At 41.6% G+C, this 24,976-nt stretch overlaps 1 protein-coding gene across 1 annotated transcript in view; it reads left to right on the top strand.

Annotated features, from left to right (window-relative positions):
- Positions 1-24,976, top strand: part of LOC140714841 ((E3-independent) E2 ubiquitin-conjugating enzyme UBE2O) — a 163,030-nt gene that overhangs the window by 11,005 nt on the left and 127,049 nt on the right. Inside the window, exons 2-4 of the mRNA XM_073026496.1 lie at positions 14,379-14,441; positions 22,027-22,137; positions 24,208-24,305. Of these exons, the coding sequence (XP_072882597.1) occupies positions 14,379-14,441; positions 22,027-22,137; positions 24,208-24,305 (272 nt within the window). The remainder of the gene's footprint in view (positions 1-14,378; positions 14,442-22,026; positions 22,138-24,207; positions 24,306-24,976) is intronic.

The raw sequence follows: 24,976 nt of genomic DNA, 5'->3' as shown, positions 1-24,976 counted from the left end.
CCAATTTGCCTAAGTCTTGCTGCAATTGCATTAGTTCCTCAGCACAACCTACCCTTCGCAACCCTTCGTATCATCCACAAACTTTGCAACAAAGCCATCAATTCCATTATCTAAATCATTGACAAAGAATGTGAAAAACAATGGTCCCAATATTGTCTCCTGAGGAACATCTCTAGCCACCAACAGCCAACCAGAAAAGGCCCCTTTTATTCCCACTTGCTGTCTTCTGCCTGTCAACAATTCTGCTATCCCTGTCAGTATCTTTCCTGTAATGCCATAGGATTTTGTCTTGTTAAGCAGCCTTGTGTGGCAACTTATCAAACATCTTCTGAAAATTCAAGTAAATAACTTCCACTGCCTCTCCTTTGTCCACCCTGCTTGTTACTTTACAGATGTGTCAGGAAAAATTTCCCTTTACAGAAACCATGCTGACGTTGAAATAATCAGTAGTCTCCAAGTACCTTGAAACCTATTCATTAATAATAGACTCCAACACTTTCCTAGCCACTGAGATTAGGCTAAATGGCCTGTAATTTCCTTTCTTTTGCATTCTTCCCTTCCTAAAGAGTGGAGTGACATTTGCAGTCTTCCAGTGCTTTGGGACCTTGGCAGAATCAAGTGATTATTGAAAGATCATGGTCATTGCATCGGTTATCTTTTCAGCAGTCTCTCTCAAAACCCTAACCCCACCCCCATTTTCAGGACCTTGAATGTCATTCCTATTGTACCCAAATATATATTTTAATTCACTTTTTCTAAGCTGTTACACCATATTATAATTTCTCCATTCAACCAGGGAGTTGATGGGATGTGTGAGAACCAGGATCTGGTGAGTTGAAAGAAAATGCTGCAAACGTCAATTGTTGAGCCAGATGCTGAGCAATTGGTATTGCTGAATACGCAGATAGCAGAATTTTAGTGTTACTGTATCCTTGCCTTCATTGTATGTCATTGCAAGTCCTCCAAAATGCACTTATCAGGATTAAATTTCTTCTGCTCTTTCTCTGTTCATCTTACTGATCAATATCATCCTGGTGTACTTGATAAGGCTATGATTATCAAGTACCCCAAAAGTTTTGTCATCTGGAAGCTTATTAAACAAATACTGGACTGAAAGTGTTACATTTGAATGCACGCAGCGTGAGGAATAAAATGGACGATCTTGAAATTCAGCTGCAGAGTGGCAAATATGATTTTGTGGCCATCTCTGAAACTTGGCTAAAGGAGTTGGGATTTGAATGTTCAAGGATATGCCATGTATAGGAAAGATAGGTTAGTAGGCAGAGGGGGTGGTGTGACTCTGTGTATAAGAAATAATATTAAATCATTAGAAAGAGATGACATAGGATTGAAAGGTGTAGTCTCTATGGGCTGAGATAAGAAATGGCAAGGATTAAAAGTACCCTAATGGCAGTTGTAAACAAGCCTCCAAACAGCAGCCAGGATGTGAATTACAAATTACAGCAGGAGATAGAAAAAGGTGTGTCAGAAAGGCAATGTCATGATAATCGTTGGGGATTTTAACATAAAAGTAGATTGGGAAAACCAGTAGGTAAAACTACAATAACTACATTACATTAAAGTGCAGCATACAGTCAGAATCTACCTGCTCCATTGACTGCTTTAAATACACTTCAACACAAACTATCCTGACTCTTTAACTAACGAAAACATAAACCTTATCGACTGTCGTTACTTTTAACAGAATCAGCGTTAACATTTTAATTCAACATATCGATTATCTCATGACTTACAGCGTTGCTTTCACTGTGTCTTTGGTGCGTAGAGAACAACCTTAACTCGCGCTGTGGCGCCACATGTGAGCGCCCCCCACCCTTGCGTTTATCTCAAACCGGTATTTCCCCACAAGATGCGGCGAAACTGGATGTGACGTCATCGCAGCCGCGATATATTACAGACAAATGAATTTACTTAAACAATCCTAACTTTAACTAAAAAATGCTAACAAACGAATTACTAAGCGAAAATATTATAAACTAAATAACTGCCATAAAGGCAGCACAATTGAGAAGCTTTTAAAAATTTGTGGAAGGAAACTAAGAAGGTCCTTAGGAAGGAAAAGATGAATTATGAAAAGAAGCTGGCAACTAATATCAAAGATTCTAAAAGCTTTTTTAAGTATATTAAAGGGTAAAACAGAGTCGTGGGTAGATACAGGACCAATACAAAATGACGCTGGAGAATATCTGATGAGATGCAGAGATGGCAGAGGAACTGAATGTGTATTTTGCATTAGTCTTCAAGTGGAAGATGTCTGCAGTGTACTGGACATTCAGGAGTGTCAGGGAAGTGAATATTATGACTGAGAAGGTGCTCAGGAAGCTTAATGGTCTGAGGGTAGATAAATCTCTTGGACCTGATGGAATGCACCCGGGTTCTGAAGGAAGTAGCTGGAGAGATTGCAGAAGCATTAATGATGACCTTTCAAGAATCGATAGATTCTGATATTGTACTAGATGACTGGAAAATTGCTAATGTTACTCCATTATTGAAGAAGAGTGGGAGGCAACAGAAAGAAGGAAACTATGGACCTGTTAGCCTGACATCAGTGGTTGGGAAGTTGTTGGAATTGATTGTTAAGGATGAAATTACGAAGTACCTGGAGACACATGACAAGATAGGCCAAAGCCAGCATAGTTTCCTCAAACCTACTCTTTGAGGAAATTTCAAACAGATGGACAAAGGAGATTAAGTGGATATGGTGTACTTAGATTTACAGAAGGCCTTTGACAAGGTGCCACACATGAGGCTGCCTAGCAAGATAAGATCTATGGAATTACAGGGAAGTTACTAGCATGGGTGGAGCATTGGCTGGTCGGTAGAAAACAGATTGGGAATAAAGGGAGCCTATTCTGGCTGGCTGCTGGTTACCAGTGGAGTTCCAGGGGGGTTGTAGTTGGGACCGCTGCTTTTTATGATGTATATCAATGATTTGGACTACGGTATTAATGGATTTGTGGCTAAGTTTGCAGATGATACAAAGATAGGTGGAGGAGTGGGTAGTGTTGAGGAAACAGCCTGCAGAGAGACTTAGATAGTTAGGGGAATGGGCAAAGAAGTGGCAAATTAAATATAATATTGGAAAGTGTTTGGCAGAAGAAATAAACAAACAAACTATTATTTAGATGGGGAGAAAATTCAAAATGCAGAGATGCAAAGGCACTTGGGAGTCCTTGTGCAAGATGCCCGAAAGGTTAACTCCAGGTTGAGTCATTTGTGAAGAAGGTGAATGCAATGTTGGCATTCAGTTCTAGAGGTATAGAATATTAGAGTAGGGATGTGATGTTGAGGCTCTATAAGGCACTCGTGAGACCACACTTGGAGTATTGTGTGAAGCTTTGGGCTCCTTATTTTAGAAAGGATATACTGACATTGGAGTATCGTGTGCAGATTTGGGCTCCTTGGTTCAGAAGGGATATACTGACTTTGGAGAAGGTTCAGAGAAGATTCACAAGAATGATTCCAGGAATGAAAGGGTTACCATGAGGAATGTCTGGCAGTTCTTGGGCTCTATTCCCTGGAGTTCAGGAGAATGGGGGGGGGGGGGGGGGGGAATCTCATAGTAACATTCCAAATGTTAAAAGGCCTGAGCAGATTAGATATGTCAAAGTTATTTCCCATGGTAGGGGATTCTAGGACAAGAGGGCACAACTTCAGGGTTGAAGAACGTCCATTCAGAGCAGAGATGCAGAAAAATTACTTTAGTCAGAGGGTGGTAAATTTGTGGAATTTGTTGGCACGAGCGGCTGTGGAGGCCAATTCATTGGCTGTATTTAAGGCAGAGATAGATAGGTTCTTGATTAGCCAGTGCATCAAAGGGTGTGGGGTGAAGGCAGGGGAGTGGGGATGACTGGAAGAATTGGATCAGCCCATGATTGAATGGCAGAGCAGACTTAATGGGCCGAATGGCCTACTTCTGCTCCTATATCTTTTGATTTAAACATCCCTCCTACGTTTGTATGCAAATTGGTTGTGTAGAATAAACATGTCTCGAAACTGATCCATGCTTACTTACACTGCCAATCTTCCAACCTCAGATGCAATTTTCCGTCGTGTTTGCTTCTTATTACCAGCCATTTTTGGAATACAATTTGCCCATTTTCCCTGCATCCCAAAGGCTCTAACGTTTTCGAGCAGTTACTAAAGTAAGACCTCTTCAAAAGCCTTCTGAAGTCCGTGTACTTCAGCACAATTTGTTATCTGAAAAATCCAATTTTATGACATGTTACTGTTACTGGAGAATTTGGGTTGTAAGGAGAAGGTGAATAGCCTAGATATTTTCTCATTGGAGCATAGGAAATTGATGGGTGATGTTATGGATGTTTATAAATGTACACGGGGAATAGATAAGGTGAATAGTCAGTCTATTCCCCAGGATAGGGCAGTCCAATACTAGAGGGCCCAGGTTTAAAGTGAGAGGGAAAATGGCCCTGAGGGATATCTTTTTCTGCCCAGGGTGATGTTTTCAATAGAACTGCCAGAGGAAGTGGCACAGAGATGGGGTATAAATACAATGCCTAAAAGACTTTGGACAGGTACATGGATGGGAAAGTTTGAGATTAACAAGACTAGCTTAGTCAAGTTGGTCAGCATGGATAAGTTGTGCCAGAAGGCCTTTTTCTGTGATGCATGGATCTAACATGACTGAGAAAAGTCCACCTCCTCCTATTCCTGCCGCCCTATCAACCTAATATCTATAAAAAGCACTGGAATTCTTTAACTTTGTTATCTTTGAAGGATATGCTGTTTCTATTAACATTGAAGAAGCTTGGGTACCCTTGCTCAGATGAAATTCAAACAGTAAATTGTGTGAATAAATATCAATGCAGCATGGAAGCTGCTACAGAAGTGTTGAATGTTCAGCAAAATGCAGAGTTGACAAATGTTAGTTAACTGTATATAATTAAAGGGGTGTTAATGAAGTAAAATCTAGAATTCTGTTCATTGGCTATTCCAGTAGGTGGGGAAAAATGCCTATCAGCAGATCAGTACATTTGGTTGAACTTGGAGTACTGTCTAAGCTGAAGCACTGGCTATTCATACTGATATGGGAATACCTAAACCCTCCGGTGCTTCATTTTATACAGTACTATAGTTAGTTTGACTTGGTTGGGTATTTCCTTTTGGAATTCAGGGGAAAGTTGTAAGTCCCCAGTAAGATGAATAAAATCTGCCCACTTCATTTGGCAGACTGGTCAGTAGCAACCTTCTCCCATTACCCGTTGCTTCCTGCTACCAAGCCAATTATGTATTCAAAGCACAGCGTTTTCCAATCTTGAGCACTGTACCAGATTGCTATTTCATTGCTATTGTTTTGTTGTGGGTTGTGTTGTGTGGGCATGATGTGTTGCTGCCAGAATGTGTGGGCAGCCCCCAGCACAACTTTAAGTAGTGTTGGTTGTTAACACGAATGATAGATTTCACTATTTTGATGTACATGTGATAAATAACATTGAATCTTGAACTCTGGCAATTCTCCTATCTATATGTGGTTGTAACCTATGATAACTTCCAACATCAGCAACCTTCATATCACCTGCTGACTTACAAACCCACTCTCCTACTTCAGAATACCACTGGTCACCAACCTCCAAATGTATGTACAGTATATATTATTCTAAGGAATAACATCCATATATTTAGTGAATATGTTGATTCTGCATCATCAGCATGGAAGATTGTCTCTCAAACAAACTTTTCGAAGAAGAAACCAACTGGATTGATTTGGCAAGTCTGTAGATGTGGACTTCATTATTTGCATGTGGTAGGCTGCTGTGAAATAGAATCCAGGGAGAACTAGCTACTTTGAATAATTGGATACACAATTGTCTTAATGGTAGGAAACGAGGAATATGTCAGCTTGTTTTTCTAACTGAGCAGCCTGTGACTAGTGTTCCCCAGGAATTGGTGTTAGGCTTATTGCTTTTTGCCATCTAGATCAGTGATTTGGACAAGACTTCAGTAAATTTGCAGATGATGTTAATATATGTGGCGTGTGGTTATCTGCATTTGATGATCTTGATCGACTGGGTAAGTATGCTAAAGATTGGCAAATTGAGTTTAATTTGGATAACTAGGAGGTATTACATTTTGGGAAGTCAAATGACAGTAGGACTTTGACAGTGAATGGTAGAGAACTGGAGTGTTGTAGAATATAAGGACTGAGGAGTAAAAGTATATAGTTTCCTGAAAGTAGCATCACATGTATACAGTGTGGTGAAGGCTTTTGGCCTCTGGCCTTCATCAGTAAGGGCATTGAGTATAGAGGCTGAAGATTATTTTGAAGTTGTAACAGATACTGGTGAGGCTGCATTTGGAATTTTGTTCAATTTTGGTCATCCTAGGAAAGGTGTCCTTGAGCAGGAGAGAGTGCAGCAGAGCTTTGAGGGTTTTGTCAGGTTTTAGGACTGGGTTCTGAAGATGTCGAGCAGGTTGGGACTTTATAAGATCACCCCTCATTCTCCTGTGCTCCAATGAATAGAGGTACATAAAGTCAGATCGTGTAGGTAGATGCAAGCTGCAAAGTTATAATAAGGCGGATTGTAAGGTCAAGAGGCCATTTAATCTTATGAGGAAATTATTCAATAGTTTATATAGCAGCTTGGTAGTATGTGCTTTCAGGATTTTGTATCTTCTGCCTTTTGGGGGAGGGAGAGAAGAGAATGTCTGGGGTGGGAGGGGTCTTTGATTATGTTTGCTGCTTTACTGAGTCAGTGAGGTGTAGACAGTCTGGAGGGAGCCTGGTATCTGATATGCATTTGCAGCCAGGTTCAGCTATAAGTGCAGTATGGATTGTACAGTGCTGGAGAAGACGAAATGGCTCATCCAATTTTCAGTCTATTCCTTTCACTGAACCTGAGAGAAACAGCTGAGACCTCTGGATACAGCAGAGATGGAGACCAGCCAGCATTATTGCATTATAATGAATTGCAGCAGCTAGTTCTGGAGTGCACTACTATCCAAGCAGTTTCAATACAGTTGCAGTAATGACATCTATTTGATAATGTGGAGAATTAACTAGATTCACTGAAAGGTAGGACATCCAGTCTGGCTTATTGCTGTCCATTAATCTGTGGGACTTCAAACTAACAAGATCCAACTACCTTAAGTGAATATTTGATGCTTCTTGCTTTGCCAGACATCCATTCTGACAGCAGAAACATTGTTCATGCAACTCAGTGATTTATACAAATGCTGAATTTCATTGCAATGAAATAGCCCATGATGGCATGTTCAGGCCTTTTAACATTCCAAATGTTAAAAGGCCTGAACAGGTTAGATATGGCAAAGTTATTTTCTGTGGTGTGGGAGTCAAGGACAATAGGGTGTGACTGTAGGATTGAAAGACATCCATTTAGAACAGAGATGCTGAGAAATTACTTTAGTCAGAGGGTGGTAAATCTGTGGAATTTGTTGCCATGAGTGGCTGTGGAGGCCAAGTCATTGGGTGCATTTAAGGCAGAGATAGGTTTTTGATTAGCCAGGGTATGGGGACTATAGACAATAGGTGTAGGAGTAGGACATTAAGCCCTTCAAGCCAGCACCACCATTCAATGTGATCATGGCTGATCATCCACAATCGCACAAATCACTCTCACCTAGAGGGGGTCAGTTGTGCTGTGAGGATTACATTCCTTGACTTCTCTAGTGCCTTTAACACCATCCAGCCCAAGATCTTAAGGCACAAACTAACGGAGATGGGAGTAGACTCTCACATGGTGGATTGGATAGTGGACTACTTGACAGATAGACCTCAGTATGTGCGGTTGGGAGACTGTAGGTGGTCAGCAGCACAGGAGCGCCGCAGGGAACCGTACTCTCTCCGGTCCTGTTCACCCTGTACACATCAGACTTCCAATATAACTCGGAGTGCTGCCATGTGCAGAAGTTCGCTGATGACACGGCCATAGTGGGGTGTGTCAGGAATGGACAGGAGGAGGAGTATAGGAAACTGATACAGGACTTTGTGATATGGTGCAACTCAAACTACCTGCGTCTCAATATCACCAAGACCAAGGAGATGGTGGTGGACTTTAGGAGATCTAGGCCTCATATGGAGCCAGTGATCATTAATGGAGAATGTGTGGAGCAGGTTAAGACCTACAAGTATCTGGGAGTACAGTTAGACGAGAAGCTAGACTGGACTGCCAACACAGATGCCTTGTGCAGGAAGGCACAGAGTCGACTGTACTTCCTAAGAAGGTTGGCGTCATTCAATGTCTGTAGTGAGATGCTGAAGATGTTCTATAGGTCAGTTGTGGAGTGCGCCCTCTTTGTGGTGGCGTGTTGGGGAGGAAGCATTAAGAAGAGGGACGCCTCACGTCTTAATAAGCTGGTAAGGAAGGCGGGCTCTGTCGTGGGCAAAGTACTGGAGAGTTTAACATCGGTAGCTGAGCGAAGGGCGCTGAGTAGGCTACGGTCAATTATGGATAACTCTGAACATCCTCTACATAGCACCATCCAGAGACAGAGAAGCAGTTTCAGCGACAGGTTACTATCGATGCAATGCTCCTCAGACAGGATGAAGAGGTCAATACTCCCCAATGCCATTAGGCTTTACAATTCAACCGCCAGGACTTAAGAACTTTTTAAAAGCTATTATTAATGCTTTTTGAGATAGTGATTTAGATGCATATCATATTTTTTACTGAGTTAAGTATTGTATGTAATTAGTTTTGCTACAACAAGTGTATGGGACATTGGAAAAAAAGTTGAATTTCCCCATGGGGATGAATAAAGTATCTATCTATCTATCTATCTATCTATCAGTAACCCGTTCCTGCCTTCTCCCTATATCCTTTGACTCTGCTATCTTTAAGAGCTCTATATAACTTTCTTGAAAGCATCCAGATAATTGGCCTCTACTGCCTTCTGAGGCAGAGCATTCCATAGATCCACAACTCTTTGGGTGAAAAAGTTTTTCCTCAACTCTCTTCTAAATGACCTACCCCTTATCCTTAAACTGTGGCCTCTGGTTCTGGACTCCCCCAACATCGGGAACATGTTTCCTGCCTCTAATATGTCCAATCCCTTAGTAATCATGTTTCAATCAGATCCCCTCTCATCCTTCTAAATTCCAGTGTATACAAGCCCAGTCGCTCCAATCTTTCAACATATGACAGTCCCACCATCCCAGGAATCAACCTCGTGAACCTACGCTGCACTCTCTTTATAGCAAGAATGTCCTTCCTCAAATTTGGAGACCAAAACTGAACACAATACTCCAGGTGTGGTCTCACCATGGCCTTGTATAACTGCAGAAGGACCTCTTTGCTCCAAAACTCAACTCCCCTTGTTATGAAGGCTAACATGCCATTAGCTTTCTTCACTGCCTGCTGTACCTGCATGCTTACTTTCAGTGACTGATGAACAAGGACACCTAGATCTTATTGTACTTCCCCTTTTCCTAACTTGACACCATTCAGATAGTAATCTGCCTTCCTGTTCTTGCCACCAAAGTGGATAACCTCACATTTATCCACATTAAACCACATCTGCCATGCATCTGCCCACTCACCCAACCTGTCCAAGTCGCCCTGCATTCTCCTAACATCCTCCTCATATTTCACACTGCCACCCAGCTTTGTGTCATCTACAAATTTGCTGATGTTACTTTTAATCCCTTCATCTAAATCATTAATGTATATTGTAAATAGCTGTGGTCCCAGCACCAAGCCTTGCGGTACCCCACTAGTCATTGCCTGCCATTCTGAAAAGGACCCGTTAATCCCTACTCTGTTTCCTGTCTGCCAACCAATTTTCTATCCATGTTAGTACCCTACCCCAATACCATGTTCTCTAATTTTGCCCACTAATCTCCTATGTAGGACCTTATCAAAGGCTTTCTGAAAGTCCAGGTGCACTATTGGCTCTCCCTTGCCCATTTTCATGGTTACATCCTCAAAAAATTCCAGAAGATTAGTCAAGCATGATTTCCCCTTCGTAAATCCATGCTGACTCAGACCGATCCAGTTACTGCTATCCAAATGTGCTGTTATTTCATCTTTTAAAATTGACTCTAGCATCTTCCCCACCACTGATGTCAGGCTAACTGGTCTATAGTTCCCTGCTTTCTCTCTCCCTCCGTTCTTAAAAAGTGGGATAACATTAGCTATCCTCCAATCCTCAGGGACTGATCTTGAATCTATAGAACATTGGAAAATGATTACCAATACGTCCAAGATTTATAGATCCACCTCCTTAAGTACCCTGGGATGCAGACCATCAGGCCCTGGGGACTTATAAGCCTTCAGTCCCATCAGTCTACCGAACACTATTTTCTGCCTAATGTGAATATCCTTCACTTCCTCCGTTACCCTAAGTCCTCTGGCCACTATTACATCTGGGAGATTGTCTGTGTCTTCCCTGGTGAAGACAGATCCAAAGTACCTGTTCAACTCATCTGCCATTTCCTTGTTCCCCATAATAAATTCGCCCATTTCTGCCTTCAAGGGCCCAACTTTGGTCTTAACTAATTTTTTCCTCTTCACATACCTAAAGAAGCTTTTACTATCCTCCTTTATATTCTTGGCTAGCTTACATTCATACCTCATCTTTTCTCCCCATATTGCCTTTTTAGTAATCTTCTGTTGCTCTTTAAAAGTTTCTCAATCCTCTGGCTTCCCACTCATCTTTGCTATGTTATAATTCTTCTCCTTTATTTTTGTACTGTCCTTGACTTCACTTGTCAGCCACGGTTGCCTCCTACTCCCCTTAGAATCTTTCTTCCTCTTTGGAATGAACTGATCCTGCACCTTCTGTATTATTTCCAGAAACACCTGCCATTGTTCCACTGTCATCCCTGCTAGGGTATCCTTCCAGTCAACTTTGGCAAGTTCCTCCCTCATGGCTCCATAGTCCCCTTTGTTCACCTGTAATACTGACACTTCTGATTTTCCCTTCTCCCTCTCAAATTGTAGATTAAAACTTATCATATTATGGTCACTACCTCCTAATGGTTCCTTTACCTCGAGTTCCCTTATCAAATCTGGTTCATTACACAACACTAGATCCAGAATTGCCTTCTCCCTGGTAGGCTCCAGTACAAGCTGCTCTAAGAATCCATCTCGGAGGCACTCCACAAACTCCCTTTCTTGGGGTCCAGTACCAACCTGATTTTCCCAGTCTACCTGCATGTTGAAATCCTCTATTACAACTGTAGCATTACCTTTGCAACATGCTAATTTTAGCTCTTGATTCAACTTGCACCCTATATCCAGGCTACTATTTGGGGGCCTGTAGATAACTCCCATTAGGGTCTTTTTGCCCTTACAATTTCTCAGTTCTATCCATACTGACTCTACATTTCCTGATTCTATATCACTCCTCGCAAGGGACTGAATTTCATTCCTCATCAGCAGAGCCACCCCACCCCCTCTGCCCACCTGTCTGTCCTTTTGATAGGATGTATACCTTTGGATATTCATTTCCCAACCCTGGTCCTCTTGCAGCCATGTCTCTGTTATTCCTACAACATCATACTTGCCAATTTCCAACTGAGCCTCAAGCTCATCCACTTTAATTCTTATACTTCATGCATTCATATATAATACTTTTAATCCATTATTCCCCTCGCTTCTCACATCAATCCCTATTGCACTTGGCCAAACTGGCCAATTCCTTCCTGAGCTTTCTGCCCCATCAATTCTGTTTCCTTTCTTAACTTTTCTTATTCTCTCTTTCCCTTTGACTCCATCCTTATATTTCCAGTTCATCTCCTTCCCCTCACTTATTAGTTTAAACACACCTGTGTAGCAGTGGCAAACCTGCCTGCCAGAATGCTGGTCCCCCACCTATTAAGGTGCAACCCATCCCTTTTGTACAATTCATCCTTACCCCAAAACAGATCCCAGTGGTCTAAGAATCTAAAACCCTGCTTGCCGCACCAGCTCCTCAGCCACGCATTGAGATCCCATATCTCTCTGTTCCTGCCCCCACCAGCATGAGAAGGCAGAAAGAGAGGGCAGGGGAGTGGGGATGACTAGAAGAATTGGATCAACCATGATTGAATGGCAGAGCAGACTTGATGGGCCAAATGGGCTACTTCTCTTATATTTTATGGTAAGACTTAAACAACTTTGGGGCATGAATTGTTAAGTGGCCAATAAACATCAGTTCCATGAAAGTACCAGCAGTGACCATCCAGAAACTCACCACGTGGGCCAACTGCAGAAATACAGCAAGAGCATTTAGCTCACAACACTGGTAGTATTTTCAAAGAAAGATTGTGGGTTCAGGAAAGCATCTCCTACTACTTTTTGATGGCATCTTGGGATGAGCAGTATTTGCTGTTGTCCTTAACAGTGAAATACGGATCCCCAGAGTGAATTTAAAATAACAGGGATTGTAGCTGACTTTGGACTCATCACTGATTCCTGTCACATCCAATTAAATGCCGGTTGCCATACTACTGATCTGTCTATCCCTACCATCAGTTTGCCAAACCTTTATCCCTATTGCCTAAGTGCTTCCATCTTTTGCAATACATCTGTGGTCAAACCATCGTTGTTGTCTTCTAGTCAAGGTGCCACCAGTGGACAATGGCAACATCTTCCAGATAATCCACAAAGCTGTCTATTTCACTTTTATCTTAAATGTGTTTCTGGAACTGTTAAAGCCTGCAATTTGCAGTTTGGAGATTGAGTGATTTAGCACTTTGCTGTCTCCAAGAAAATTCCAGGAGCTGAGTGGAAGCAATCTTGAGGCGAAGAAGCTTAGAGACAGCACGAGTCCATGATTAACTCCATTTCTTGCCGATTAAAGCGTAGAGGAAGATTGAAACATTGAGGCAAATGCTGTAGGTGAGTGTTCAGCACCAATTATCTGCCTCTTGCTGCTGCAAGGGCCTCTTACTGCTGCTGAATAAGGTGTCTGTGTGACAGCCTGTCATTCATTGCTCCCAAATGCAGAGCAGAGGGTGCAGAAGGAAGGTCTTTGTGCCCAGCTGTTGTATCTTTCCCTTGATGCTGTTGGAAGATGTTACTGAAGTTCTTTGATTTATGGATTGGACTGTGGACTCTTTCAGTTTTGCTTTTTATATTGTGTATTTGGCTGTTCTTTCTTGTTGCTATTTGGCACGGTTTGATAGGTTTTTTTGTGCGGGTGTAGTTTTGGGATTGATGTTCTTGCCATTTGCACGATTTAATTTTTTTGTACAGGAAGCGGTTAATGGTTTTCTTTGCACCGTGGCTATCTGGAGAAGACTAATCTCCAATTGCATACATAATTTGATAATCAACCTTTGAGCCATTACTAACTACTTTTTCAAATAGGCTCTGCGCAATCAGTTCAGAGCACCTCCACTCCATCTTCCAAAAGCAAAACTTCCCAGTGGCCAAACATTTGAATTCCCGTTCCCATTCCGACATGTCCATGACTTCCTCTTGTGCCACAATGAGGCCGTCCTCAAGGTGGAAGAGCAATACTTTATATTCCGTCTGGGTAGCCTCCAACCTGATGGCATGAATATCATTTTCTCTTGTTTTAAACCACCCCACTTTCTTTTCACCACTCTGACCTTTTACCTTTTCTCACTTGTCTATCACTTCTCCCAGGAACCCCTTATCCTTGCCTTTCTCCTATGGTCCATTCTCCTCTCCTATCAGATTACTTCCTCTCCAGTCCTTTTTCTACCCACCTGGCTTCACCTATCACCTAGCTATCTTCCTTCCCCTACCCCCACCTTTTTATTCTGGTGTCTTTTCCCCTTTCCAGTTGTGGTGAAGGGTTTTGGACTGAAACATGACTGTTTATTCATTTCCATAGTGTTCTGTTGATGCCCTGGATTTCCTGTCCTAATGCTGCTTCACCTGCTGAATTCCTCCAACATTGTGTTGCTCTGGCTTTCCTGAGCCAGCATTTCTCAACACAACCACAATTGTTGACTGTTTATTCATTTCCATAGATGCTGCCTGACCTACTGAGTTCTTCCAGCATTTTGTATTTTTGTTGTTTCATTTGACTTTACCTTGCTATTTGTCCTTCAACTTAAATCTTGTTAAACTATTTCACTTACAATAAACTATATTGACTCTGATATTTTGTTATCATTTCCAAAAGGATTTCCTTAAAAAGGGCGCAATGCTACCAACTCTGTGGAGTGTTTACCGTTCACTCAATCTTGAATACTGGTGAATTTTGGAATATCATGGCCGCTGTATCATAATGTCTTTTGTTATATTTTCATTCTATTGTGATTATATTGGAATACTTGTTTTTGATACACTGATGTGATATTGATTGCATCCCTTTTGATAACATTGATATGCTAAGTTTAATTAGTTTTGGCTTGATTCTTATGATGCAATTTTAATTTTTGCAAGTTGGTGTTACAAGTAATTTATGACTTTCTTTTATAGCTAAAACTGGAAGACAGGTCACTAATGCCTCGTGATCTGGTGCGTCGTATGGGGCCAAATACTGTAAGTTTCTTCACGAGTGTATGATTGTATTTTCTGATGCTGTATACAGTTTGTCTTCTACTTCCTCTCCTATGTAGTTTCTTGTTTGAATCCTGCACTCGTGCATACCACAGCAATGATAGCTACCTATGTTACTGCAAGAGATAGTTACATTGTAAATCTAATAGAAACTAGTTTTGAAATGATCTGTGAATAGTAATTACATATTCGCTAAGTTGATGGGGGGGGGGGGGGTAGAAGGAGAAGACCAGACCTAGCTTTACGTATTTTCTTTGAAATTAATGTAATTGTGATCACTAGATGTTAAATGTTCCCCTACACAAACTTGTGTCACTTGACCTGACTCATTCCCTAATAGATCAAGTATTGCACACTGTCATTAGATAGATAGATAGATAGATAGATACTTTATTCATCCCCATGGGGAAATTCAACTTTTTTTCCAATGTCCCATACACTTGTTGTAGCAAAACTAATTACATACAATACTTAACTCAGTAAAAAATATGATATGCATCTAAATCACTATCTCAAAAAGCATTAATAATAGCTTTTAAAAAGTTCTTAAGTCCTGGCGGTTGAATTGTAAAGCCTAATGGCATTGGGGAGTATTGACCTCTTCATCCTGTCTGAGGAGCATTGCATCGATAGTAACCTGTCGCTGAAACTGCTTCTCTGTCTCTGGATGGTGCTATGTAGAGGATGTTCAGAGTTATCCATAATTGACCGTAACCTGCTCAGCTACCGATGTTAAACTCTCCAGTACTTTGCCCACGACAGAGCCCGCCTTCCTTACCAGCTTATTAAGACGTGAGGCGTCCCTCTTCTTAATGCTTCCTCCCCAACACGCCACCACAAAGAAGAGGGCGCTCTCCACAACTGACCTATAGAACATATTCAGCATCTCACTACAGACATTGAATGACGCCAACCTTCTTAGGAAGTACAGTCGACTCTGTGCCTTCCTGCACAAGGCATCTGTGTTGGCAGTCCAGTCTAGTTTCTCGTCTAACTGTACTCCCAGATACTTGTAGGTCTTAACCTGCTCCACACATTCTCCATTAATGATCACTGGCTCCATATGAGGCCTAGATCTCCTAAAGTCCACCACCATCTCCTTGGTCTTGGTGATATTGAGACGCAGGTAGTTTGAGTTGCACCATATCACAAAGTCCTGTATCAGTTTCCTATACTCCTCCTCCTGTCCATTCCTGACACACCCCACTATGGCCGTGTCATCAGCGAACTTCTGCACATGGCAGCACTCCGAGTTATATTGGAAGTCTGATGTGTACAGGGTGAACAGGACCGGAGAGAGTACGGTTCCCTGCGGCGCTCCTGTGCTGCTGACCACCTACAGTCTCCCAACCGCACATACTGAGGTCTATCTGTCAAGTAGTCCACTATCCAATCCACCATGTGAGAGTCTACTCCCATCTCCGTTAGTTTGTGCCTTAAGATCTTGGGCTGGATGGTGTTAAAGGCACTAGAGAAGTCAAGGAATGTAATCCTCACAGCACAACTGGCCCCATCTAGGTGAGAGAGTGATTTGTGCAGCAAATACATGATAGCATCCTCCACTCCCACCTTCTCCTTCTACGCAAACTGAAGAGGATCCTGGGCGTGCCTGGTTTGTGGCCTCAGATTCTGTATTATCAGCCGCTTCATGGTCTTCATCACGTGCGACGTCAAGGCAACAGGTCTGAAGTCATTCAACTCCTTTGGTTGTGGTTTCTTCTATGTGTTGATGAAGGAAAATTTCCTGAACACATTTAACAACCACTATACCATTTAGTCTTTTAACAGTATGGGAGTCCTAATCAATGTGTGGAAAGTTAAAATCACCGACCATAACAACCTTGTTTCTTACAGCAGTCTGTAATCTCCGTGCAAATTTGTTCCACTAAATAACTCAGACTGTTCAGTGGCCTGTAATACAGGAGGCCCCCACTTTTCGAACGTTCGATTTATAGCAACTCGCTGTTACGAAATACTTGCGTTAGTACCTGTTTTCGCTAACCAAAGAGGATTTTCGCTTTTACAAAAAAAAGACGCCTGCTTTATACGTGTGTTTACCCCAAGAAAGACTACAATGACTGTGAAGCCTTGTGCGGGCAGTCGTTTGCGTATGCGTGTACGTGCCAATTTTTTTTCTCTCCAAATTGATTTTGGCTTGCTGCCTTCCCAAGTTTGATAAGTGAAACTACACCGTACCTACAATATTTCTACTTTATATAGGGTGTAAATTTATCATATCATTCCTGCTTTTACTATATGTTAGTGTTATTTTAGGTTTTATATGTTATTTGCTTTGCTTTGGTAGGTTATTTTTTTGGGTCTGGGAACACTCAAAAATTTTTCCCATATAAATTAATGGTAATTGCTTCTTTGCTTTACGACATTTCGGATTACAAACAGTTTCATAGGAACGCTCTACCTTCGGATTGCGGGGGAAACCTGTATAGCCTCATTAACATGGTCATACAGTTCTTAGTTCTCAGTTCCATCCATAACACCTAATTAGTTGATTTCTTCAGTCTGTCTTGACTGAGTACTGCTGTGACATTTTCCCTGACTAGTAACACCTCCACTCTCCTTTAATTCCTCCACTCTGTCGTGTCTTAAAAAAAACACGAAACTTTGGAATATTGACCTGCCCCTCCTGCAACTAAGTAATGGCTACAATATCATAATTCCAGGTGTTGATTAATGCCCTGAGCTCATCTGTTTCAGAAGCTTTTTAAAAAAAACATTTTCTTAGAAGTGACATCATCAGGCTCAAATACAGGCCTAGCATGTGAAACCTGTGCTTGTGTTTTGCTGCACAAATACTCAATTCTGGGTCGAACTTGAGATGAGGACACAGGGATTTCACCTTCAACTGAGATGAGACAATCTCTATCCTTGTTCTTGATGTTTGTTAAAAAAGAAAGTGCTTGCTTGCACATTAAAAAGTTGAAAGCCACATTGCTTTCCTAAATAGGATAGGATACTCTTCTTTCACAGAAATCCAGAATGTCCATCTTGAGTGTACAATCAGTGCATCTCACGAAATTCTTCCTCTTCTCTCAAAGTCAAGTTCTCAAGCTGAGCAGAAAATTCAGAGAGAGGGTTCCTCACACAGTCTTACACTTGTGTTGGAAGGGAGGAAAATACTCCAATTTTGTTCTGCAACTCTTTCAGGTGGTTTTCAATAAGACTCGAGATTTTCTGATCCTTCCTCGCTCTACAGCCCAAGCAGCAGTGAAACAATTCAAGATTTCCTTTTGCAACATGATTTTTCCAAAGATTCAGTTTCCTTTTAAATCCAAGAATTTTGCCACATGAAGTTAAAACATTTTCTCCAGAGACTTGATCATCTGGTTCATATGATGAAAAATGTATGCTAAGTAGGCTAGTTTCTGAAGATTCTTCATCTTCAAAGCACTCAGCAAAATATGGCCTACTATTTTCTTGAAGTACTCTGTTGAGAACTCTTCTGCTAAGCCACCGAATTTCTGTGTGTAGCAGAAGATTGTGCTCTTGGTCCAAGTTTTTAGATTTTTAAACATTCACGTGTGAACAGGTCTTTTTGTTTAATAAAATTAACCATTTTGTGTAACATCATACAGAAAATTTTCCATTTCATCTCCAAGAGTTTTTGATATCAGCATCTCTCTGAATAAAGCAGTGTGTTGTGACAACATCAGGATTTTCTACAAGAAAAACAAAACCTCTTGTGGAGCATTGATATGGCACCATCAGTACAGATGACGACACAGTTCTTCCAAGACAGACCTTTTCTTTCCAAATATGAAGACAAAACATTAACTATATCCTGGCCTTGTTTCAGGCAGCTCGTTGCAACAGAAAAAGTTTTCTTGAATTTCACCATTTAAGAATCTTACAAACACTACAGCATGACATTGGTGAGATCTGTTGACTCATTAACCTGGAAGAGAAGCTGTTGTTTTTTAGTTTATCTCGCAAAGCCTCTTCAGCATCCTGTGACATGTCATCAATGCATCAACTTGTACTGTATGAGTATGGCCGCCTTCTTACCTGAACAAAAACCATGCAAGAGCCTATTCTTGAGCTACCATATGCAGACGACTGTGCTGTTCTCACACAGAGGATGCTCTACAGGCTACAGTCACAGTTCGCCAAGGCTACAAGGGCTTTTGGTTAACGGTCAGTCTGAAGAAAACAATGGTCCATCATCAGAAGCCCCCTTATGGCACTTACTACCCACCTTGGATCATCATTGACGACCACCCTCTCACCGTGATTGAGCAGTTCACCCACCTGGGCAGCATCATTAACGTCATCTCCAACAACGCTACAGTAGTAAGGGACGCTGACAATTGACTCGCCAGAGCTAGCAGTGCCTTTGGGCGCCTCCAGAAACGTATGTGGAAGAACCACCATAAGATATAGGAGCAGAAGTGGGCCATTCGGCCCATTGAGTCTGCTCCGCCATTTAATCATGGGCTGATCCATTTCTTCCAGTCGTCCTCACTCCCCTGCCTTCTCCCTGTAACCTTTGATGCCCTGGCTAATCAAGAACCTATATAACTCTGCTTTAAATGTACCCAATAATTTGGCCTCCACAGCCGCTTGTGGCAACATATTCCACAGATTTACCATCCTCTGACTAAAGTAATTTCTCTGCATCTTTGTTTTAAATGGACGTCCTCCAATCCTGAAGTTGTGTCCTCTTGTCCTAGACTCCCCTAGCATGGGAAATAACTTTGCCATATCTAATCTGTTCAGGCCTTTTAACATTTGGAATGTTTCTATGAGATCCCCCCCCCCCCCCCCACATTCTCCTGAACTCCGGGGAATATAGCTACAAGAGTGTAAGTTCCTCATACTGTAACCCTTTCATTCCTGAAATCACTCATGTGAATCTGGTCTTGTGAATGACCATATACTTTCCAACCTTGTATTTCATTTGCCACTTTGCCCTTTCCCCTAAGCTAAGTCTCTCTGCAGGCTCTCAGTTTCCTCAATGCTACCTGTTCCACCTCCTATCTTTGTATCATCAGCAAATTGCACAAAATTCCAGGGGTACAGGGCTGCTGTCATCACAACACTGCTATACGGCTCCGAAGCCCGGGTCTTGTACTGCAAACAAATCTGATTGCTCGAGCTCTTCCATCAGCTGGCTGGATCATGTCTCCAACAACAAGGTCCTAGAGATGGCTCAACTTCCAACCATTGAAGCCACTTTACTGGTCAGGCAGCTCTGCTGGCCAGGCCATATGTCTCATATAGACAACTCCAGGTTTCCAAATGCAGTACTCTACAGAGAACTCTCTCAGGACAAGAGAGATCATGGTGCCCCGCATAAGAGGTACAAAGACCAACTTAAGCAATAGTTCTCTCAGGTAAATATTGAGGTCAACAAGTGGCAACAGCAGTGTTGTCACAGAGACTGTTGACCCACAGCACAGCCAAGAATTTTGAGGAATCCAGAAGAGGAATTGCAGGAAGGATCCTACTACCTAAGCGCCCGCATCCTGGCTGCTCCCACGTCCCTACTGCTCCAGCGTCTTCAGATGCAGAATTGCCCTCTACAGTCACCAACAATCATGCCATCGCTCCTGAGTACTCTTCTTCCCTCCTGATCTTTGCAAGTGAAGAACCAGTCATTATCATCGTGTGTGAAACCTTTTCAATTTCTCATACTGCATCTTGACCTAGCAGTTTATGCACTATAATTTTACATGCTGACATTACTGAGTTCTCACCAACTGTGTGATTTTTCTGTTTCTGCGTAATAATTTCTGCTACTAAATAACTTGCTTCCCTGGCGTTTTTACTGACTGTGACTATATTAACAAAAGCTTCACTGTTTTGTTTTTCCAATGGCTGTTTAAAATAATCAGCACTTTTAAGAGTCATATGGCTGTGATTTGTAGTTGTCTTTTCAATTTTGCTGGAACCATTGCTGCATTTGTAAATAGTTTGCCACAGTCTAGGCACAATGAATTGGGACAACTTGGATCACCATTCCATATAAAACCCATTAATAAGTAGCATACGTTGTAAAAACAGACTTTTTTGTGTTTTTATAGCACTAGTGCAGTGAAATTACTCAGAAGATTGTAATTCAAAAATCGCCACATGGATCAACAAACATGTCTGTAAGACACGGGTTAATAAAATATAAAAATGTTTGAGTCCATTCAAGGCTTGGGAAATGCTTTTATTGTTCCATCAGCCCACTGACCTCCCTTCCATGCAATACAGTACTAACCAATTATCAACAGCTTGCCCTATCTTGTGTTTAAAAACTGAGAATGGACTCAACCAAATAAACAAATCGTATTGCGTACTGCCATACTGGGCTGACAGAGATTACTAATGGGTCTGCTTGGTCACTGCCCACTACTGTGAGTGCTAGCATTGTGTGTTCAAAGGAACAATGTTTTTTTTTAAATCACGATCTCTCATGGAATCCTGAACAACCTCTTGTGGACTACTTTGCCATCTATCCTTCACCTTCCTCAATTTTTCCCAGAAACTCAAGCCATCGCTGCTCTGCTGTCATCTCTGCCAGCATCTCCTTCCAACTTACTTTGGCAAGCTCTCTCATACCAGTAATTTCCTTTACTCCACTGAGATATTTCTACGTCAGACATTATGTTCTCTCTATCAAATTTCAAGTTAAGCTCAATCATACTGTGATTACTGTTCCCTCAGGATTCTTTTACCTTAAGCTCCCTAATCACCTCCGGTTCATACATAATGCCCAACCCACTATATCCGATCCCCTAGTAGGCTCACCAGCAAACTGCCCTTAAAAAGTCATCTTGCGGGCATTCAACAAACTCTCTTGAGATCCATTACCAACTTGATTTTCCCAATCGACCCACATGTTAAAATCTCTCATGACTATTATAACACTGATCTTTTAACACTCCTTTTCTATTTCCCATTGTAATCTGTCGTCCACATCCCAGCCTGTTGGGATGCCTGTATATAAATGCCATTCAGGTCATTTTACACTTGCAGTTTCTTAACTCATCCCATGAGGATACAACATTTTCCAATCCTCTGTCACATCTTTCTACTGATTTGATGCCATTCTTTACCAGTAGAGCCATGCTATCACCTCTGCTTACCTTCCTATCCCTCTGATACAATGTGTAACCTTGGACATTCAGCTCCCAACTACAGCCATCCGTCAGCCACGATTCAATGATGGCCACAACATCATACCTGACAATCTGTAATAATACAACAGGATCATCCTCCTTATTTCTTATACTCCGTGCATTGAGATATAACACTTTAAGTACTGTATTTGTTACCCTTTTTGGTTCTGCATCCCTAATGCACTGATATTCACCATGAGGAACATAAATCATGTGGTCCTCATCAAGCGTCTGATATTTTGTCTAAAGTATTCAGTTAGATTAGATATAATTTGTCATTAACCTCTGCTGTCACTTAATGTATGCTCATTCAAATGACCCTTACTTTTGTCTTTGTTTATTGCTGACTGAATCTGTTTCATCTGAGCTTAAACTGGCTGTAACTGCTGGGTTTATCTTTTTGTATTAATAAAAATGTGATTATTGGATTTCAATCTATGTAGGATAATCAGTGTGGAACAGTGATTGATGTGAATATGGAGTGCACTTTGAAGATTCTGGGTACAAATTACATTCTTCACCCTGTCAACAGCAGAGACTTGCAGCATATTTGGGTATGTGATTGAAATTACTGTTACCCTGCTAATGTATTATTTTATACAGTACATAATACGGTAATTCATCATACAATGTGATACTTTTCGAATGGATTTTTATTCCCACTGCTTTTTAGAAGCTCCTTTTCTGGATTTTTGACCTTTCTGATATGTGGAACAGCCTTTCACTATAAATAAGTGTGTGCAAAAAGGTATTTGTCAATGTGTAATAATACAGAACCTATAAAAAGTATTCACCACCCCTTGGAAGTTTCATGTTTTGTTTTACGACATCGATTCACAGTGGATTTAATGTGGCTTTTTTCGACTGACAACAGAAAAATACAGGTAGTCCCGGAGTTACGAACGTCCGACTTACAGACAACTTGTACTTATGAACCGAGGAAGGAGAACGCCCCCTGCCATTTTAAGTCGAATCGCAACGCCATCCGCCATTTTAAGTCCTTGCCGTTAACACTGTGTTGAGTGTGTAACTTTCTATTTGGCTTAAATTTTTCTTAGCAAGATTCACCCTGACCCCGCACTCCCACCCCTCCCGTTCCGGTCGCCTGGTGGCGCAGTGAGATCAGCGCCGGGATCGAAAACGGAGGTTCCCGAGTTCGACCCAGTGACAGACTGCTCCCTTGCCAGGTTGATGTCAATCCAGTGACTCCCATACTATCTGTGCCGGGTTGATGTCGAGCTCACAACTCGACCTCGTAAAAAAAGACACTGCCACCTCCAGTTTAAATTCCTACATGGAATATTGTGGAGGATCAAATACCCAAACCCAGCACAGCCCCCACTTGTCCCATTTAACCTGTCTCAGTGCGGTGGCGCTTAGGACCCAGCGGAGCTCAGGACCCACTGCCCACAGTGTTTTTTGTTCCGTTGATGCGAAGTGATTGCGATTGAAAATAAAGTGGAGATAATAAAGTGTTTGAAAAGAGGTGAAACGCCATCGGTCATTGGAAAAGTGTTTAGGCTACAGTCGGTCAACGATTGGAACAATTTTAAAGCATAACGGATAAAGTGAGAATAATGGAGCATGTGAAAGCTGCCCCGATGAAAGCTACAATTATTACTAAGCAACGCAGTGGTTTAATTATTGGAATACATACATTTCTTAAGTGTTTTATATGCATAGAAAGGTAAAATATATACTATACAGGCAGTCCCCGGGTTACGTACGAGTTCTGTTCCTGAGTCTGAGTCGGAACAAGTACATCCAGTATTATTTAGAGTCAGTTAGTCAAACGTTTGTCTTAGTATATATTTTACCTTTCTATGCATATAAAACATTTAAGAAACGTATGTATTCCAATAATTAAACCACTGCGTTGCTTAATAATAATTGTAGCTTTCATCGGGGCAGGGCAGTCAGGGCAGCTTTCACATGCTCCATTATTCTCACTTTATCCGTTATCCTTTAAAATTGTTCTGATCGTTGACTGACTGTAGCCTAATGCTTTTCCAATGACCGATGGCATTTCACCTCTTTCCAAACGCTTTATTATTTCCACTTTATTTTCAATTGCGATCGCTTCTCGTCAATGGAACAGAAACACTGCGGGCGGCGGATCCTGAGCTCCGCTGGCTCCGCTAAATATGATAGAAGTGCCTGTCATCTTTTGAAATTTTTCCCATTTCTCATTCAATTGAACATGCCTAACCTCCTTTCTTTGCTCTTAATTTCCATGTTAGTGTAAATGTCACTTCAGATTGTTTGGAGTTTGCCACTTTCTGCTTTCAGAACTTTGGAGAACTAAAATTTGTTATATGATCAAGTGGAGTTTACAGCTTGCTGTAGGTTTGCTGCTTCACTCCGACCACAGTATGACAAGATGTTGAGCAGAAAAGACCCAGTCCCAAGATCAGTGCTCTTTCACCAGTTCATGCAAATTTCAGTCCCCTCAGCAAAAGCTATGCTGCAGAGCTAACTGTTTCTAGACACGTACTTCTGTGTGACAATGACTCTAAATTATTTCTGTAAATGGGTGCTTAGCTATTGCTTTATTTATACTTCGGCATTAATGCCACAGTATAGCAATTATTTAAAAGTAACTGTCATATTTGAATTTTTTTTAGCCATTTGTCTATGGAGACTATATTGCCTTTGATTGTTGGCTAGGGAAGGTTGACAACATGGTTGCCCAGCTGATCCTGAAGCTATCAAATGGAGCCAGGTATTGTTTTAATTCTAAATGTGTGTATCAAATGGGACTATACAAGATCTACATTGTATTTTGGCCCTGCTTAAGTAGCAAATATTGGTCAGTTCTAAGCTCTGGTACCTCAATCATAAGAGAAATCAAGTATAATATATTTTGTCTGCTGAGTCAAAGCAAAGTGGTATTTTGGACTTGGAAGTTGCAGAGGTACTTCAGAAGGGATTTTTTTTTACATGGGGAAAGGTATGGCAGATGAAATGTAACCTATGTACTGTGGGGGAGTGGGGGAAGAGAAAAGCCCAACTGAAAGTTGGTATTCATGGGAAACTGGATGTGCTTATGCAGGAATCCTTGACAAAGGATCTTCTGCTTTCCTGGTGTGTATGACAAATAAACACTTCTCAGGCTTCCAGCCGGGTATGGGTATCATTTGTAACCAAGTTTTCGATAACAAGCTGCCAGCTTCTTCAGGGATAATGCTTGGGCATGTCTATTCTGGTGGTATTTATATCCCCATAGAGACATAGAAAACCTACAGCACAATACAGGCCCTTCAGCCCACAGAGTTGTGCCGAACACATCCCTACCTTAGAAACTACTAGGCTTACCTATAGCCCTCTATTTTACTAAGCTCCATGTGCCTATCTAAAAGCCCCTTAAAAGACCCTATCATATCCGCCTCCACC

Source organism: Hemitrygon akajei, chromosome 22 (genome assembly GCF_048418815.1).
Source record: "Hemitrygon akajei chromosome 22, sHemAka1.3, whole genome shotgun sequence".
Taxonomy (NCBI): domain Eukaryota; kingdom Metazoa; phylum Chordata; class Chondrichthyes; order Myliobatiformes; family Dasyatidae; genus Hemitrygon; species Hemitrygon akajei.
The sequence above is the reverse complement of the archived record's forward strand: the minus strand, read 5'-3'. Positions and strand labels throughout refer to the sequence as shown.